Raw genomic sequence first — 19,301 nt, forward strand, 5'->3', positions numbered from 1 at the left:
TAAATAATTGTGGCCCCAGCACTGATCCCTGTGGCACTCCACTAGTTACAGTGGAGTGAAAATGCTCCCCTTATCCCAACTCTCTGTCTTTTATTAGTTGGCCAATCCTCTATCCATGCTAATATACTACCCCCAACATCATCGGCTCTTATCTTATTAAGTAGCCTTATGTGTGGTACCTTATCGAACACCTTTTGGAAATCCAAATATATCACATCTACCGGTTCCCCTTTATCCATCCTGCTTGTTACTGCCTCAAAGAATTCTAATAAGTTTGTTAGGCATGATTTCCCCTTCATGAAGCCATGCTGACTCTGCTTGATTATATTATGCATTTCTAAATGCTCTGCTATTACATCCTTTATAATTGACTCTAACATTTTCCCAATGACGGATGTTAAGCTAACCAGCCTCTAGTTACTTGTTTTTTGTCTCCCTCCCTTTTTGAATAAGGGTGTTACATTGGCAGTTTTCTAATCCTTTGGGACTTTTCCAGAACCTAAGGATTCTTGGAAGATTCCTCCCAGTGCATCCACTATCTCTGTAGCTACTTCCTTGAATATCCTAGGATGCAACCCATCAGGTCCAGGGGACTTATCAGCCTTTAGCCCCATTAGTTTCCCCAGTACTTTTTCTTTAGTGATGGTTATTGTATTTATTTCCTGCCCCCCTTTTGCCCCTTGATTATTTAATAATTTTGGAATGCTATTAGTGTCTTCTACCACGAAGAATGATGCAAAGTATTTATTCAAATCCTCTGCCATTTCCTGGTTCCCATTATTATTTCCCCAGCCTTAGTTGCCTAATTTGCTTTAGTTTGTTCCTTCAGAGTCAGAACATTGTGGATTCAATTTAACTCTACAATTTAAACATATGAATTGTTACTTCAGTATTGTCTGAGTGTAACAATGTTGGAGGTGTTGTCTTTCAGAAAAGACATTAAACTCAGGCCCTGTCTTTTCTGGTGGTTCACTTGGACATCAAAGATCACAGTTGGCTTCTAGCTTTAATTGTCACTTCACTAGTTGTGCCAGCTACCTGCCAATGTGGGCAGGTAGCCCTGCCAACCCCTTCCCAACCTACCTCCCCCTCGCCACCCTGCCTCCATCCCGTCACTGGGAAAATGGTCCAGGGATGGGATGGAGCTGGAGAACCGGCACACCAGACGGTGGTTCGGAATTCCCTGCCTGCCACTCTCGGGGCTAAAAATCCTTCCCCTGCTTAGTCATTTAAAAATGCTAGAGGTCTTTGTGCCTATTTCTGGCTGTGTTGACTGCTATAGTGAACTGCAAAATTCTCTCATGCCTTGATATACTTTTGCAATGTTGAGACCAGAACTGTGCACAGTCTTCTAAGTGAGTGCTGAGGGTGGGGGGTAGGAAAAGGGTGGGGGGTGGGAAAAGGGAGAGAAAGATGTTTGCCTCTTAGGTGAAAAGATTTCATCTGGTTGTGGAAAGTATGGACAACCCTCTGCAATCACAGCTAAGTGACTACATGTGCGCTTAAATGGTGAGAGTCAGCAGGTAGTCTAACTGGGAGGGAACACGACTGAGAGCAATCCTATCATCAGACAATGGCCAAACATTTTCAGATGAGCAACATTTAGTGGTGACCCAGAGATAAAGAACACAATGGGGAGAATTTTTTCCCCTTCGGGGAGGGGTTTTGGAAGGGAGTGGGTGTGGGTAGGCATGCAGCCAATTGCCGCCTGCGATCGGCTGCGTGCCGCCATTTTACGTGGGCGGGCCAATTAAGGTCGGCCCAGCATAACGTGCACCCGGAAGCGCTGTGTGCTCCCTGTGTGGATGGGGGGAGTAGGCTGAGTCAGGGCCTATGCACGTGAAAGAGTGCAGAAATCTCCCTGAGGCAAAGATCTGCCTCAGGAAGATTAGTTTGATCTTTAAAGATTTTAATAAAGACAGAAAAGAAATTTTAAGACATGTACCCTCATGTAACAGTGTCGCATGAACTGGGACATGTCAATAAATTTTATTGAAAAATTTTATTAAACTTTAAATACCATCACAAAACCTCATCCTGCCTGTGGATGAGGTTTCGTGATAAATGTGAAGGCCGCCTGGACTCTTTGCCTGCCCCCCAACCTTAAGGTTGAACGGGCAGCTCAGTTAAGTATTTTAATTGATATTTAAATGGCCTTAGCAGGCCATTGACAGTTCAGCGGGTGCGCAGCCAACTCCAGTGCACGCCCGCCAAACTGAATATCTAATGACACTCAATGACGTCGGGTTGCATGCCCGATGTCACCGCGCGTCATTTTATGTGTCGGCAAGCGGCACCCACCCCCACTCGCCGACCTGGAGATTCTGCCCAATGAGTCTCTCCTACGTGACTGTAATCTGCTGTCCCTAAAGGAGATCTCTAGTTAATAATTGTTTTCAAAAGTTCTCAAGTTGTTCTCAGTTTTTTTTAAATCTGGCTTTTCTACCAGCAGTAGTGCCTAGAAAAGGAGTTGGAAGATTAACTGTCAGTGATACCATTAACCCACCCTTATAACAACCACCCACCTTTCACTGAGTCCTGGCAAACCCTTCCTTACTGTTGGCAGATGACGCCTAAATCAGAAACATATTGATGGCAAGCTATATCACTACTGCCAGACGGAAAATAATGTTATTGCTTTCACTGGTATCAAAGCTCCCATTTCTGCCAACAAACAATTGTGACTAATGCCAGCTGCATAACTCATTCTTGGCAGTAATAGGTGGGGTTGTCTTGGCCCTGTAGATATATTGCTGTAGGGCACAGTTTATATGTTAATGCACACTCAAAAGCAATTAAAACTAAATTTTAAAAATCTGTCTTTAAATAAAATTAACCCGCACCGATGAATTAAAAAAGAAAACACAATACGGAGCAATTTATTTTTGCTTAGGTACTTTAGCAATGCAAGTGTATTGCTTAGTAGGCCTTCTTACATGTGTAAAAAAATGGAATCTGGCACGGTTTTCCAGAGAATAGCCTCTATTAGTAAGTCAACTGTCTTGATTTTTGCACCAAATAAAATCGACTGTTTCAGTCTTACCACCTGATTAGAATGAAAATCTGAGCAATAATCTTTTATCATTTTACCCACAGGGAGCATTTGAATGCCTCACCCAGATAAATGTACATCTGCAGGCAAATTTGCCAAGTGTTTAATTTCCACCTGCTCTTGTAAATAAAACCTGTTGCACACTTATAAACTATTTTCATCTCTGCATTGCTCTGAGATACAGAGCAAAATCTTCTGCTCACCCTGCAGGGCCCAAACTTGCACACCAATGTGTAAAATGACACGCAGTGACGTTGGGCGTGCAGCCCGAAGCCACCGTGTGTCATTCTGATCTTCCGTTCTGTCAAAGGTCTGTTAAGGCCATTAATGAACGGATTAAGCCTTTTGGGAAAGCTGCCTGTCCAACCTTAAAGTTGGCAGGCAGGCGAAGAGCCCAGGTGGTTTCTTCGCATTTTTCATGAAACCTCATCCACGGGCGGGATGAGGTTTCTTGAAGGTTTCGTTAATTAAATATAAATTTTAATGAAAATTCATAACCATGTCCCAGCTCGTGTGACACTGTCACATGAGGGGGCATGTCTGAATAATTTTATTTTTTTATTTTTTCCACGTTTAAAACTTAAGTTAATCTCCCTGAGGCAGCTCTGTGCCTCAAGGAGATTTCTGCACATGCGCAAAAGAGCGCAGGCCCCAACTCTCCCTCCTCCCTCACCCTCACAGGTAGCACTGAGCGATTCTGGGTGCGAGTCATGCTGGGTGGGCCTTACTTGGCCCGCCCACGTAAGATGGTGGCGCGCAGCCCATCGCGGTTGGCAATCGGCTCTGTGCCTGCTCCCGACCGGCCCCTCCGATGGGGAGAAAATTCTCCCCATAAAATATATAACAAACTGGCAAAATACAACAGGTGGCTTGGAATTGAGAAATATAGATTGTGTTCTAACTAACTGAATATCTTTATGGCATTTTTCTTTAGAAGTGATACAATTATTCCAGCTAGAGGAAATATTCTGTGACAAGGTTGCAAGCCTTTGGTTAAGCCAAGGTCTTATACCAAAGCAATAGTGAACTCTTGCATGTTTTTATGGATTAACCTCTGGACTATTTCATTGGGAATAGAACAATTTCAAATGGACTGTTTCTGTAAACATTTTGTTTTTCCAGAGCGCTTATTCTCGTATTCCATTACTTTTGTACAAGGTCCCTCCTAAAGCTCTTACTAAGTGTAGTGAGCATAGACTCCTACCATTGCTCTTGTGCCTGACCCATGGGGCGCATGAGGGTGGCCTAATGGAGCAACCTGATGTGATTTTCCTCTCCTGCCTGATGCCTCCATATACAGATGGCTGAGATTAGGAAGTCGGCTCAATTTGTGATCTTAGGTTGGAATAAGAACCCTATCTTTATTTCTCAATTCCATGCTGATCTGTTATATATTTTATATCTCAGAGCAATGAAGAGATGACAATAGTTTCTAAGTGTGCAAAAGGTTTTATTTACAAGAGTTTTAACATATCACTACAATCACAAAATGTCTGCACTCATGCTTAACCTAGCCCTAGTTTCTAGCAGTTTCTCTGTTTACTTAGCTCTGAGTCCACGCCCAGGCTTAACCAATCAAGCACAGTGTGCAAAGACCAGACTCTCCTAATCAAAGACAGAACAATTGAACACTACACCACCATGCTCCCTTTATGGAAGTGAACATTAACGTTCTGTTTTTTTCATTTCATCAAACTTGTCAGTAACTGCAGTGGTTCAAGAAGGCAGCTCACCACCACCTTCTCAAGGGCAGTTAGGGATGGACAATAAATGCTGACCTTGCCAGCGATGCCCACATCCTGTAAATGAATTTTCAAAAAATAACACCCATCCAGTTTGCCTGTAGGTATAATGTGGTTAATGTTGTGAAAATGTTGCAACTGCATAGATTTCCTATAACACCGTACTTTTACCATCACACTTTGCTGTCTCAAAGAAAGTATCAGACCAAAAAGGAATGGGCAAATCAAAAATAAGCAGAAAGTTAAAAAAATTACCAGTACGAAACTACTGAAGACTTCTAAAACAACCATCACTGAATGACCATTCAAGAGAATCACAAATATACACAGATGGTGACCCAATCAAATCACACAAAACATTTTTCAATAAAAAAGATTGCCATTCTTCTCCTTAGTAACTGAATTTCTAATTTTCAAAGAAGGCTTTAAATAGAAATTGCAGAGTTCACAATAACATGATTGAATGCACCCACAGTCCTTCAGCACCTTCATTTTATTTCAAGGTCCCTGCTTATCTAAAATATCTGGGATCATGGGATATTTCATTTCCCAAAAAAAACAGTTGACGGGAGTCATCACTATATCTATCTGTATGTATTCCAAAAAAAGTTTCACAGCAAGCAGCAGTACCTTTCTCTACATTTGAACAAGGGTGTGACCTTCTAACATGGGAGGATTTGAGCTTTGTTATTTTTAACAACAGAATTTGAAATAAACTTCTGTATAGCTTGTTGTGTAGCAGGGTGGACTTGGCGTAAGAACATGAGACCCTGAAACTGAATTCCAGTAATTTTCCTCCCATAATAAATTGTCAGGTCTAAATAGAGAAATTCTTAATTCTAAAAAAAGGAAAACATTTAAAAGAGTTAGGGCCTAAGTAGATAGCTTTTTCAAAATTGTACAGTTCTATTAAAAATGATCTTGAATTTTCAGTGACCTGAAACATCGGGCTGAATTTTTGTTTTACAGAGGAGGCAAGACTGGGGGTGGGTACATGTAGGTGAAAGAGAGGGGCATGCCAGTTTGTTGGAATGTTCCTGCCTCTGGGCCATTTTGGAAGAGGCTGGTTTGGCGGGGTGACAGCTATCCATCCACCACTGGCAGTAGCCAATTATACAGCTGCAATTGCCATAGGGCTACAGCTCTCCCTACACAATGATGGCTGAACAACTGTGGCTTTTTTGTCTTGTGAAGTTTGAAAACTCATCAGAGGGCACCTCCATTTTGAGGCACCCATTCTTTCTCCTATATTTGATGGCAGCTCCGGCCTCAGGCACCACCTGCTGTCCTTAATTAGACATGAACATGCCACCGGACCACTAATTGGCCATCATCTTTGGCTACAAATGTCAATATGATGAGGGTTCAGGACACAGAAATGCTCCTGTTGTTCACATTCTGGCCCAAAAATGAAAATTCAGCCTATTAACTCTGTTTCTCTTGCTGCAAGCCTGCTGTGTAATTGCAGTATTTTCCCTTTTTTATGCGAATGATATGATCTGTTAGTGTGGGCATTATCTAGATCCTGTCCCAATAATTGTTCTGGTGCACAAAATGGTTTCATCCCGGGATGGAGGTTTTAACATGGAGGCTGTGAACACTTGCCTTCATATTAGTTATGGGATATAGAAATTCTACATACACTTCCTGATAACTCAGTGAATCATATATAATGTGTCACTAAGCCAAATTGGCTTAACTGGGGTAATCTTCCTGGCCTTTGTGCTATCTTGCCTCCACAGTGTGCTTTTGCTGGGTGTTTAAATAGGAAATTCTTTCCTCTTCCTATGACTTAACACAGTCAGAGTAATATGTTTTTTAAAATTGTAATGCAGGAAAAGGGGCAGTAGTTAGCGCTGCTGCCTCACAGCTCCAGGGACCTGGGTTCATGCCTGACCTCGGGTATCTGCCTGTGTAGAGTTTTTACATTCTCCCCGTGTCTGCGTGGGTTTCCACCATGTTCTCCGGTTCACTCCCGTCGTCCAAAGACGTTAGGTGGATTGGCTATGGTAAATTGTCCCCCCCAGTGTGTGTGCCTTTGTGCGATGTGTCTCAATCTGGGCGGACCCCGCCTAACGGTCATTGCCTGTTGGGGTAGGCTCCAACTGCCTGCGGCCCTGAATTGGATGAAGCAGTCCTGGAAAAGTGAGTGAGTAATGCAGGAAAAGCCACAACAACCATTTAGACCGCTAATAGTTTGGGAAAGATCTTTGCATTTCATTTTTCACCGGAAAGATATAAAATGAGAGCAAGTGTGACTTTCCTGCAGCTGGGCTAAAAAAAGTGCCATGAAACATGTTGACATTAGTTGCACCACGGCTAATGAGAGGATTATAAAGTGCTACTCCAATGTTAAATAGCATTGCCAAGATCCATTGTGCTGCTAGCATTATTTAGCATCAAATTGGTTGAACTATCCAGTATTTTAAGCAAAGCAACAATTTCAAATGCTTCACACAGGACATTGCTTCCAATTGACTTATTAAAGAACAAATATAAAGGGGACAATGTTTAAGTAGCTTCATTCTTTGGCAGTAGGTGGAGAGAGCCCAGCAGTTGCCTATAGGAGTACACCAGGCCTGCACATTTTCATGGCCAGGCCTCCGTTCAATGGAATCAGTACTAAACTTGCATCAAAAGGCAGCATATTGATTGGACTGAAGTGAGGGGAAGATAGAGTGGGAAGGGGGAAAGAGTGGGGAGCAGCATTCTTGTGGTTCACCTTCAAAGCAGGGCTGACAAGTCAGCCTCAAACGGAAGCGTCAGGATTATCGGCAGCTGGGATGCAGCAGCAAGCTAGTCAGTGGATCGCAGGATTTTTGTGGAGGCATAGGAAGAATGCTTCCCCCATATCTCCCTTTACAACCCCCTGAAAATTAACCACATGCCTGTTTTTTTTTTCAAGCTTTATCTGAGTGATCTCTACAAATGTCTTTAAGGAATGCTAGTTCTGATCCATGTGAATGGATTGGACTTGTCTAAAGCAGGTGACATCCATCTGGGCATGAAAATTTAATCGGGTTCCTACATCCTCATGGACTGTGGAGGTTTCAGAAGTCATTGAGGGGTATCAAGCAGCCTATGAGAATGAGGTGTAAACAGTCTTTAAGCATGCTCCCCATTCCATTTTCACCTGTCATTCATTATCTTTAATCCTTCTGTAATCTATTTGATGGCTCACTTGCACCAGCCACTTTCCCCACCACCTGCCAATTCATCCCCAAAGCATTTAGTGCGTTTGTGTAACAAAAACAAAAATTGCTGGAAAAACTCAGCAGGTCTGACTGCATCAGTGGAAAGACAGAATTAATGTTTCGAGTCTGTATGACTCTTCATTCTGTATGACTCAAACATTTAGTGCATTTGTGTGTTTGCTGCATTGTAAATGAAAGCAAAAGGCTTGCATTTTTATCGCATCTTTCATGATCCCATATCATTCCAAAGCACTTTACCGCCAACACTGCACTTATGATGTTTCGTCGCTGTTTTAACATAGAAAAAGAGACATTCAATTTGCGCACGATAAGACCTCACAAATATGGTTGAAATAAATGCCTGGGACATAAGTTTTGAGTGTTGGCTGAGGGATAAAGGTTGGCCAGGTCAATGGGAGATGAAGATGGAGAACTCAAGCTGTGTAAACCTCTGGCAGCAGCTGGAAGGTTAGTCTTACGAGTAGAGCAGGTGGCTAGAATGAGAAACCCTGGGGTCCTTGTGGGTGTCTGGCCACCCGTATCCACAGGGTGGTTTCTTAAACATTTAAATTTGACAAAGACCTGTCTCTTATTGGGGACTACAGGGATGCTTCGCCCGTTTTACACCTAATAAACAGAATTAACGCATTCGATGTTCTGCCCCAGAGTGTGCAAAACAATTTTTCAAGCTGCAAACAAACAAGCATTGTTCTTGCATTTTTCAAAATATAAGATGACTTTAAAATCTTTTTTGGACAAAGAAGCATGTGATTTCCTGGAACCAGGCATAGTTTTATTTATAATAAGATTAAAATTTACTCAGGATTTTAAAATAATTGGTAAGTTGACTAATTTTTCTCACTGACACCCAAAGTAAACCTACGATTTTATTAATGGTATTGAAACAAATCCATTGAAACAGAACAGGTGGGATACTCACAGCGATCGCAGGGCAGTGAGCTGTCGGAAAGTGCCGTGCTGGATTTCATAAACTTTGTTGTGATGCAGGTCACTGAAAATGCAAACAGATAGAGGAATGAAGTTTAATAATCAGGCTTGCGACTGATGGACACTCTTTGTATTCCTTAGGGGAATCGAATTCTAACTAGATCAAAAAAATGTGGCGCATTCAAATGAGTGGATTTTTCTTAAATCTGCCATCAGGTTGACAGATGAACTCTTAACTCGTGTTTGCTACAAAGCAGCACAATATGTATTTCCATCACCATAGGCTTTTGAACTTACAGCTTCTGAAGCTTCTGGCAGCCAAAGAAACTTGGGAGTTCCTTGATCCAGTTGTAAGACAGATCTCTGTTAAACACAATTTCACACAATTAAAAAAAAACAAAAATAGTAGGTTATTGTTTCATCAGCTAGGTGTCTCACTCATTTGTTTGGAGTTTACGGTCAATGGCACAGCAAGGGCTTGGGGGAAGAGTTTGACTCCTATTGCCCTGTTGCTGCAATTGACTCTTTTCTGAGCATTCCCAATGAGGTGCTGGAGTGACATCATCAGGCTGTCCAAGCAGCCAATCACATTAAAGGACTTTTCACCCAACCAGGAAACAAAAAAGATTGTAATAAAATCACTTTAAAAATCGTTGCACGTGGAGCAAATTAAAGATTGTGAAAGACACAGAGGGTGAAGGTAGGAACAAATATATTCTTTAAAAAAAACTTTTAAAAAGAAATCAGCTTTAAAAAAACCTACTAATCAATCATTTAGCAGCACGCCATGATTACAGAATTATTTTTTTCCAGGAAAATTCTGTTGCTCATCAAATTTTATTCATCACATTGCTTTTAAAAACCCAGTTGCACCTGATTGAATCATGTGCTACTTTTTAGGGGGCTTCTAATAGTGACGTTGGATCAGGAATGTTGAAGTTCTTGCTGATTTCAGTGATTACTGGGTCAGGATCTGGGTCAGCGTCTGGGTCGGGGAGGGTGGTTGGGAGGACACTATAGCGCAGTCGGTGTCAGAGCCCTGAGTGACAGACTGTAACTTCAGACACTAATCTGCGCATGCCCGACTTCCTGAAGTTGCCAACAATTTAAGAGGGGTAATGACGGCAAACACTGACAATTCATTATCAATGCTCCTCCACCACCACCATCAAAATCCAGCCCAAAACACTGGAGCTAACTCAAATGCATAAATACAGTTAACACATAATAGTTGGGAGTACAATTGGAGTTCATTTTTAAAAATGGGTGGATGACATAATTTGAAATCATCAGGAGCATTAAAAACGCAATTCCACTCCTGGGCAAGAGTGGCAGTCAGATTTACATCTCGCCCAATTTTTATTTCCAATGATTCCAATGACTTCAACTTCAATAGAAATGTTGACTACTGCCCAAAGGCAAAACTCACCACCACTGCGCCCTCCCTGCCACCAGTTTTCCTATTTAGTAATGAATGTACACCATTTTCCCTAATGTTCTCTGCTCTTCTCTAGAAACCTGCACCAAGATTTAACGCAGACAGTGGCTCTGACTGTCAGCTGGAAAGTCAGGGGCTAGCCCACCTCCACCCGCACTGAAGCCAAGACCCTATTTCGCCTTGCTCAGGTAGTTAGTTGCCTGAAGTCTTAGCTTCCAACCCTTCTGCAGCAGTATGTCCCGTCTTCAAGAGCTGCTGGCCAATAAGAGGGCCAGCAGCTCTTCAGCCCTAGCAACCAGCAGCAGCCACTCCTAGGACTGCAGCTGGCCCTGGACCAGAAGCATTGTTGGAGGCACGGAAAACAGATGAGTGGGGCCAGCTCAGCAGAGTGGGGATATCAATCACAAGGTGGGAGGGAGAGGGGGAAGGGGAGGGGGAGGGGGAGGAGGAGGGTTGCTCTTCAAGCAGAGAAAGCTTTTGCTGATGAATTTGATAGAGGTGTTCAAAATCATGAAGGGGCTGGATAGAATAGTAGGGAGAAACCATTCCCAGTCGTAAAAGGATCGAGAATGAGAGGGCACAGAGTTAAAGTGATTTGCATGAGAAGCAAACATGAAGTGAGAAGAAACTTTTTCACACAGCGAATGGTTTGAGTCTGGAATGCACTGCCTGGAAGTGGGGTGGAATCAGGTTCAACCGAGGCATCCAAAAGGGTGTTAGATGATTATTTGAATAGAAACAATGTGCAAAGGTACAGGAAAAAGGCAGAAGAACGGCATTAAGCCACAAAGCTCATATGGAGAGCCGGTGCAGACAGGATGGGCTAAATGGCTCCTGCGCTTTAATGATCCTGTGATTCTGTGAAACGAAGGGCCTTCCATCGGACACAGGGTGGCTGATCAGAAGGTCTCTTCTGCCGACCCTGCAAAGGTGCCGACAGGATACACCTGGCGGTCTCATTACATGGCTTAAGGGCTCAATTGTCCCAAGGGCAGGTGGGTCACCAACCACTGGTAAAATACCTGTTCTGTTTAATTGAAGTCAGTGATGAACTTATACCCCACAGTTCAACAATCAGCAGCAGCCCTCCAGTAGTTTGCCCACGTTCCCAGACTTCAAGGCAGCCTGAGGTCTGATGGCATAGATTTCTTTAAAAAGTCACCCATGAATTCAATTATTTAGCACAGTAACTTCCCGACAAGACACCAGCTTACTTTTTCCAAGGTCATTGACACAGGACTATCACAAAACAAAGAAATGATAACGCATTTGGATGAAGAGATCGTGACAGTTTTCTAGGCCTGAATTTTCAGCTCGGTGGGCGGGCGTGATCAGCAGGTCTGGGAGTGGTCGGGAAATGGACCGTTGACCACAATCGGCCCTCGACCGCGATTTCATGGTGGCTGGCCAATTAATGGCCAGCCGGCTTGAAGCACGCGCTGATACGATCAGCGCTGCTTGGGTTGGGGGCGGGAGGAGGACGTACGCTGAAATCAACACGAGCACGGGGGAACGCAGAATGAAAGCTCCCCGACGGCAGACAGCTGTCTCAGGAAGCTGAAGAATTTAAATACAAAAAAATAAAGATTTTAAAAACCGAGAAAAAATGCCCACGCATCAGCAACAGTCAGCTGAACATATACAACGTGAAAATTCTGCCCAAACATTTTTTTTAAATTTAATGACGGATACCTTATCCCGCTCCTGGATGAGGTTTCCTGAAAAATGCAAAGGCTGCCTAAGTGATTTGCCTGCCCACCAGCTACGCCGTTAATGGGCTTGATAACCCTCTTAATTGTCGGCGGTCGTGCGCTAAACTTGGAAGCGCGCCCACCGACCGAAATATCGTGCGAGTGTGCGATGACATCAGGACGCTCACCTGACATCATCATTTTATGCTCGAGCGTGCCGAGCAAAAATTCTGCCCACAAGGTTAAGTCTGTTTTTTTTAAGATTCCAGTAATTATCGATAGGCAATAGTTGAGTCATCTGTAACTTACAAAACTTGCAAATTTGGTAACTGCTTGCAAACAGTGCTTGGTAGAGAGGCAATTCGTGCTCCTGTCAGAGTCCTGACAAAATAAGAGATGTTACTTGTGGTAAATAAAATATCTAATTAGATTTGTTCTTGTAAATATATTGTGAAATGTCAGTTAAAATTACTCAAACCTTGATTTTGGAAAACTTACAGACTTTCTAGACTTGTGGTTCCAGTAAGGTCGGGAAATTCAGTTATTTCTGTGGCTCCATTAAGTGAGCTAGAAAGGGAAATGGGATTAATATTTAAGAGGCGAAGGTAGATTTTTGGCCTATAAATCTTTCACATGATCTCAAGGATACGAGAGTTTAATTTTACTGATATACTTACAGTATACGTAACTCAGGTAGATGTTGAAAAGCAGATTTTCCAACAAACTGAATGGGATTGTCATAGAAATGGCTGCAAAGAAAAAACATCGCACCTATGCTTTCAACAGTGTATCTTTGGAATAGTTATTTACTCAAGAACTTAACATTCTGAGCTTTCAATTCACTTTTGACTTTGATCAGCCAAACTTAGACTACTAATGAGTTGCAAAATTTAACAAGGCTAAATAAAGCTTTAAATAAATAATATATCATATAAAATAAAAACAAAAATGCTCTTAAGTCATATTGGACTCGAAATGTGAACTCTGTTTCCTCTCCACAGATGCTGCCAGACGTGCTGAGTTTTTCCAGCATTTTTGTTTTTATTTCACATTTCCAGCATCTGCAGTGTTTTGCTTTTATTTTACTGAATAAAGTTTTGTTCAGTTTTAATACTTTGAATTTTTAGACTTTGTATTTGGGATTTTTTACTTCTATTAACTTCATATTTTTAACAAAGCAGTTTAGTATGTCCTTAATGTACTAGGAATATTGTAACAACCCCGTAGAGTCCGATGACTTGTAAAAATTTCAATTTCCAGTGACTGACTGGAAGGATCACATGACAAGATTTTACTGTCACATTGTCTAAACATTAGTGAGTAGGCAATTTATACACTAAACTACGGAAAAGTTTCCCCCATTTGACTATTAAAATGACTGAAAATCTTCTGTCATGGTTATACTATACAATACGCTATCCCTTACGTGGACACTTCATCTCCAGGAACCAGTCCAAAGCTATTTTCAACTTCCAATGACCCGCTTCCTTTCTCCTTTCCCAGCCCGGTAACTTGTAATCCCTGAACTGGATCATGGTTAACCTGGATATTCCTCCTCATGGTCAAAGCTAGGCTAATCTTCCAGCCTCGTTTAAATTCTCACAAACTTGGTCTCTTCAGTCTGAGCATGAACTCCCACCTGCGTTCAGTGTGCTGAATAGTGAAGACAGCATTCTATCTGTGTCAGGTGCAGGACTAGCTGCCTCTATCTCTCTATTTTCTCTCTCACTCTCAGATTCTTGCAGGCTGACTCATTTCTGTCAGGTTCAGTAGTACCTTAGAGATCCATATAGGCCAATGCTACAATAGTTTGCTATGGACCCATACCCTCTCAAATCCATCTCCATGGCAATGTGAATCATATTGGGCCTTGTATCCAGGTAGAAATTCTAGTTAGCTATCCTCTAGAACCCCAGCTCCATTCTATCTTGGAAAAACCTGACATTTCTAACTCTTTCCTGTGAGACTTGGAGACTAACAGTCTACCTATAGTCAGCATAGATGCTGCTACCATGTCTACACCTGCGAACACCTTGCCAGTTAAACAACTTGCCCTCACCTCCCCTTCCCTTTAGCCTTTAACCACCAAGCCACCCAAGCTTGTTGTAGGTCAGAGTTCAGACCAGGTTATATGACCCCCCTCCTTCCTCCTTTTTATCCTAAATTAAAGGGACAGTCCCAAACAGAACATTCTAATAAACTTCATATTAGTAACAATAATTTCCTAAGCCTCTGTATGGACTAGGAGATGTGGGCTCACACTTCTTCTATCCCAATCTATTTTGTAATAAATTTCACTACAACAAACAGACTATGCACAGATCTTCGGAGTGCAATCTTTTATCCATTTGCAATACAGTATTTATGGTATGATTCTGCCAAGCAGGAAAAAAAATGACTCAAGTACTCCACATAACCATTCAAGATAGCAGAAAATTAATGACTGTGAAATGATTCTAGAGTCCAAGGGGGTGATAGTCCGAGGCAGATAGGTTCTTGATTGGTAAGGTGATCAAAGGTTATGGGGAGAAGGCGGGAGAATGGGCTTGAGAAACTTATCAGCCATGATTGAATGGCGGAGCAGACTCGATGGGCCGAATGGCCTAATTCCTGCTCTTATGTCTTATGGTCTTATGGAAACCAATCCACGCAGTAGCACAAAATGGGATCAAAGTGAATCCGCAGCTAGTTTTTCACCACATCCAAATTGCTTTTCACTGAAGTTCATAGAACAATAGCGCAAGCTCCTTTTGGAGACTTGACTAGTTTCACTGTCACTTCTGCGCGATTTGAAATTAAAAATCTTGGCAATATTTTCCAAATCTTATTTAGGAAGCTAGTACAGATTTTTGGCCTATATCAATGGTAAATTAAAACTGGCGCATTTCATAACAGGTTGCCAATTTTCTATTGCTTGTTTTGTGCTACTGGACTGGGCTAATTTCACTCCTTAAATGTCCTTTCCATCCTATTTGTTTTACCTCCTCCAAATTTCTCTCCTTGCCCTATTCTCTTGACTCGTATTAAAGCACAATTCCATCACTGCCAGTGGTCCCTATCTGTGAGCCCGGGACAGAAAGTACCTGGCTATTTGACTGATGAGCATTCTCACCTTCTGTCCTCATCTTAAACCTTGAGCTACAAGAGGCTGGCGTAGTGCAAAATGCTAGAAAAATGTGGCATTTGTTCTCAAAGTGATTGAGACTTAAGTACAAAAGATTTCATTTATACATTTTAATTTTAATTTACTTGCATTTACTATATTTTAGTTTTTCATTACAAGGAGTTGTTTGAAGTTATCTATTTAGACCTTGTGTATAAGTTGGTTTGAGGTAGTAGTAGAGCACTAAGAGAAGTATGATTATTAATTTCTCAGATTAGCTGTTTTTCCTGTGGTACTAGGGCTATTATGCAAGTTAAGATAGTGTAACTTCAACAGAGTAGCTAGCAACAGCTCAATATCAAACTGCAAGAGGCTAGAATAGTGTGAAGTTTTGTCTCAGCAGGAGTTCAGCCTTCGTTTGCCTTTGGGAATAAATTTTTGCTGTTCAGGTTAACACTGTATATGTTTTGTGTTAGACACAAATGGAACACAGTACAGGGTATCCCTTTGATGCATCTGGAAACTGATTGTGCAGGCTATTGAGGATTTTCAGTGTCTTCAAAGGTAACATATCTGCATTAATTAACAGAAAAGTGAGTCTCTCAGCAGAGAGACTCTTGTGTTTAAGCAGCAACTGGTTGAACTCCGCAGCGTTAGAAAGGAAGAAGGATTTCTGGATTATTTGCTCTAGAACATGGTCACCTAAGAGTGACAGTTCAGGACACAGGGATGATGTGGAAAGAGAGAGGTGGGTGACAATCTTTAGAGGAGGCAGATTGAGACAGGATTCACAGGTGAAGCGAACATCTGTGCCACTGGAATTACCTAATTGTTTTTTTAGGGCTAACCAACTATGTAATTGACAGTGACGGCAACTCAGAGGAGGTTGGTTTTGAGTAATAGTGTAGCATGGTGAGACAAGAGACTATCCAAGATTGTCTAGATTGCTAAGGTCCTTGTTTACCAGGCAGCAGTGATTGCAAAAGTGAGTGATTCACTGGTCAGGAGTGTAGATAACCTCTTTTTTACAGCGGTGACTGAGTCCCAAAGGTTACAATGGCTCCCTGATGCCAGAGCTAAGGACATCATGGAATGATTAGATGAGCTTGCTACAGGAGTAGAAGATAGTAAAGTCATAGCTCCTTTCAAAATCAATAATATGAATAAAGAAACATTTGAATTCTTGCAAAGGAGTTTAAGGAGACTGGCGTTAGACTGAAAAATACAATCTCAAGGACAGTCTTCTCTAGGTTGCTTCTTGTGCTTGGTGAGAAACATGGCTTGCATGTCATCATGGAGTGGATGAAGGACAGTGACAAATTTCTGAGGGCAGTCAAATTTGAGTAGGATACTCCATAAAACTTCATGGTTGACAGAGTTGAAGGCTTTTGTGAGGTTGAGAAAGGCCATGTCCAGTGGTTAGTGCTATTCCTTGCATTTTTCTTGAGTTTGCCATGGCCAGGATTTTTCCTATGGCAGGCAGGCAGGCTGGGCGGGAGTGGACGGGTGCAGAGCTGATCACTGCCCGCGATTAGCTCTGCGCCACCATTTAATGTGGTCACGCCAATTAAGGACTGTCCAGCGTAATACACAGCCGGTTGCACTCAGTGCTACCTGTGCGAGTGGGGGGAGGAGGGAGAGTCGGGGCCAGCGCTGTTCCACATATGCGCGCGCAAGAGCGCAGCAATCTCCCTGGGGCATGGAGCTGCCTTGGGGAGATTGTTTGGATAATAAAACAGTTTAATAAATGATGTAAAAATTTATTTAAACATGTCCCCTCATGTGACAGTCTCACATGAGTTGGGGCATGTTTGGAAAGGTGGGAAATTTTATTTATTTATTTTGTAAAAGCTTCAGGAAACCTCATTCCACATTTCGGCAGGTGCACAGTCAACTCTGGCGTGCACCCGCTGAACAAGATATCTTGATGGTGAGTCATGATGTCGGGACGCATGCCCGACGTCATCACGCTTCATTTTATATGTCGGCATGTCAGTCCCACCCCTTCACGCCGACCGGAAGGTTCTACACCATGGAGTGGACATCATATCTGTGATGCCTCTTGATGGATGAAAAGCACTGCAAGTCTGGAAGCAGCTCTTCAGACATTGGGAGGAAGCAATTGAAGAGGATTCTTGCAATGATCTTCCCTGTGGCAGACAACAGGAAGTCTCCTCATCATTGCGTCCCATGTAACAGCTCAGTCTTCAGCTAACTAAATAGTATTTGAGGACCAGAATCTCAAACCTGAGATCCCCATGTTCCTATGTGCTTGGAGACTTGGACAACCTACAATAGGCACCTCAAAGTACTGGAGAAGTACCACCAGTGGTGCCTTCGCAAGTTCCTCCAAATGCAGTGGGAAGAAAAGTGGTCTAACAGCAGTGTCCTCTCCCAAGCCAACATGACCAGCATTGAGGTGCTAATCACTCAAAACCAGCTCCAGTGGGCAGGATATGTCACTCATATGCTGATACCAGACTCCAAAAGCAACTGCACTACTCGGAACTTGGTTGTGGCAGGAGACTCTCAGGATGACAATGAAAATGCTTTAGGGATATCCTCAAAGCTTCCCTGAAGAGAGCAAACATACCTGCTGACTCATGGGAGACCCTGAGAGAGCAGACACCTCAAAACAGCTCACGCCACCCCCGCCCCCAAGCCAAGCACAACCTGCTCCACATGTGGCAGAGTCTGCAGGTCACACATTGTGTTTATCAGCCATTTCAGAACCCATCCAATCAGAGTAGAAGCAATTCATCCTTGAGCCTGAGGGACTGCCTAAGAGAGAAGAGAGCTTCTTGTACTAGAGGTTGGGCAGGTTAAGGTGAGGAAGATAAAGTTTAATTCACAGCTACAGAGTTGGTGCAGGATGGAGGGGTTCTATCCCAAAAGGATGGCCTTCACCTGAACTGAAGCGATACTGATGTCCTTACAGAGAAGGTAAATATATCAGTAGGATAGGATTTAATCTAGTATGGCAGGGCAAGGGGAAGGTAGGGAAATTCTAGGTCCAAATCTCAAAAGGATAGTCAGATTAACAAAGCTGATGAAATACAAGCAATACTTAGAAATAAATAGTCACAAAATATAATCAGAATTGGATGGAAAAGAAACAGATCTTGAGGTGTAATTAGACACTCATAGAAGAGGAAAGGAATATTATAAAAAAAGCAGGTAAAAGAATAAGCATCAACATTCAAAAAATAATTGGAGTGAGATTTGAGTGCATATTGGAAATTCTTTCCATAATTTTCCATAAATTAATGAGACAAAAGCATAAACTCATACATACAATATATAATATACATCATCATAAAGCTTCCAGGAGCCAATTATGTCTAATCAAATTAATTTCCTGGAATAACAAATTGGAAAACTGTTAACTTGTCGATTTTAAAAAGGGAACAAAAACTGAGACAGAAACCTCGACCCAGCCCACCCTCTTGGAAGTTAGCATGTAAAAGTAAACTTTAAAAGAAAACTTACATTGTTAGAAGCGATGGATTGCCAACAAATGCACGTTCAGGGATTGACTGTATGTTGTTGCTGTGAAACCCCCTAAAAGATAATTTATATCAAATGAACAATGACATACAATACTCCAGGGTTCCAGAAGTTTTTATTATATCAACATACTCTCAGAAAGTTCATTTATTATTTCATGTTGTGGGGATTCACCTCTAACTCTATAAGCAAAAACTTACAAAATTCTTACAGGGCGTGACAGGGTAGGTGCGGAAAGGATGCTCCCCCTGGTTGGTTAGTCTAGAACCACGGGTGTTGGTCTCAGCATAAGGAGCAGGTCATTTAAGATGACGATGAGGCGGTGGTGAATCTTTGGAATTCTCTACCTCAGAGGGCTTTGGAAGCTCAGTCATTGAGCATTTTCAAGACAGAAATTGATAGATTTCTGGTTACTAGTGACATCAAGGGATATAGGGACAGTAAGTAAAAATGGAGTAAAAAGTAGATGCTCAACTATGATCTTTGAATGGCGGAGCAGGCTTGATGGGCCGAATGGCCTACTCCTGCTCATATTTTCTATGCTCCTAAGCACAGGATAACTATTTTAACAACACATTTCATTTGTTGCACAACAATTGCTGCTTTTCAGAAGTCATTTGTTGTGT

At 42.2% G+C, this 19,301-nt stretch overlaps 1 protein-coding gene across 1 annotated transcript in view; it reads right to left on the reverse strand.

The window, feature by feature from the left end:
• LOC121293071 (leucine-rich repeat-containing G-protein coupled receptor 5A-like) overlaps positions 1–19,301 on the reverse strand; it is a 183,591-nt gene that overhangs the window by 10,937 nt on the left and 153,353 nt on the right. The window contains exons 8-13 of the mRNA XM_041215665.1: positions 18,658–18,729; positions 12,743–12,814; positions 12,564–12,632; positions 12,375–12,446; positions 9,234–9,299; positions 8,929–9,000 (exon numbers count right to left, since the gene is read on the reverse strand). Of these exons, the coding sequence (XP_041071599.1) occupies positions 8,929–9,000; positions 9,234–9,299; positions 12,375–12,446; positions 12,564–12,632; positions 12,743–12,814; positions 18,658–18,729 (423 nt within the window). The remainder of the gene's footprint in view (positions 1–8,928; positions 9,001–9,233; positions 9,300–12,374; positions 12,447–12,563; positions 12,633–12,742; positions 12,815–18,657; positions 18,730–19,301) is intronic.

Source organism: Carcharodon carcharias, chromosome 21 (genome assembly GCF_017639515.1).
Source record: "Carcharodon carcharias isolate sCarCar2 chromosome 21, sCarCar2.pri, whole genome shotgun sequence".
Lineage (NCBI taxonomy): Eukaryota > Metazoa > Chordata > Chondrichthyes > Lamniformes > Lamnidae > Carcharodon > Carcharodon carcharias.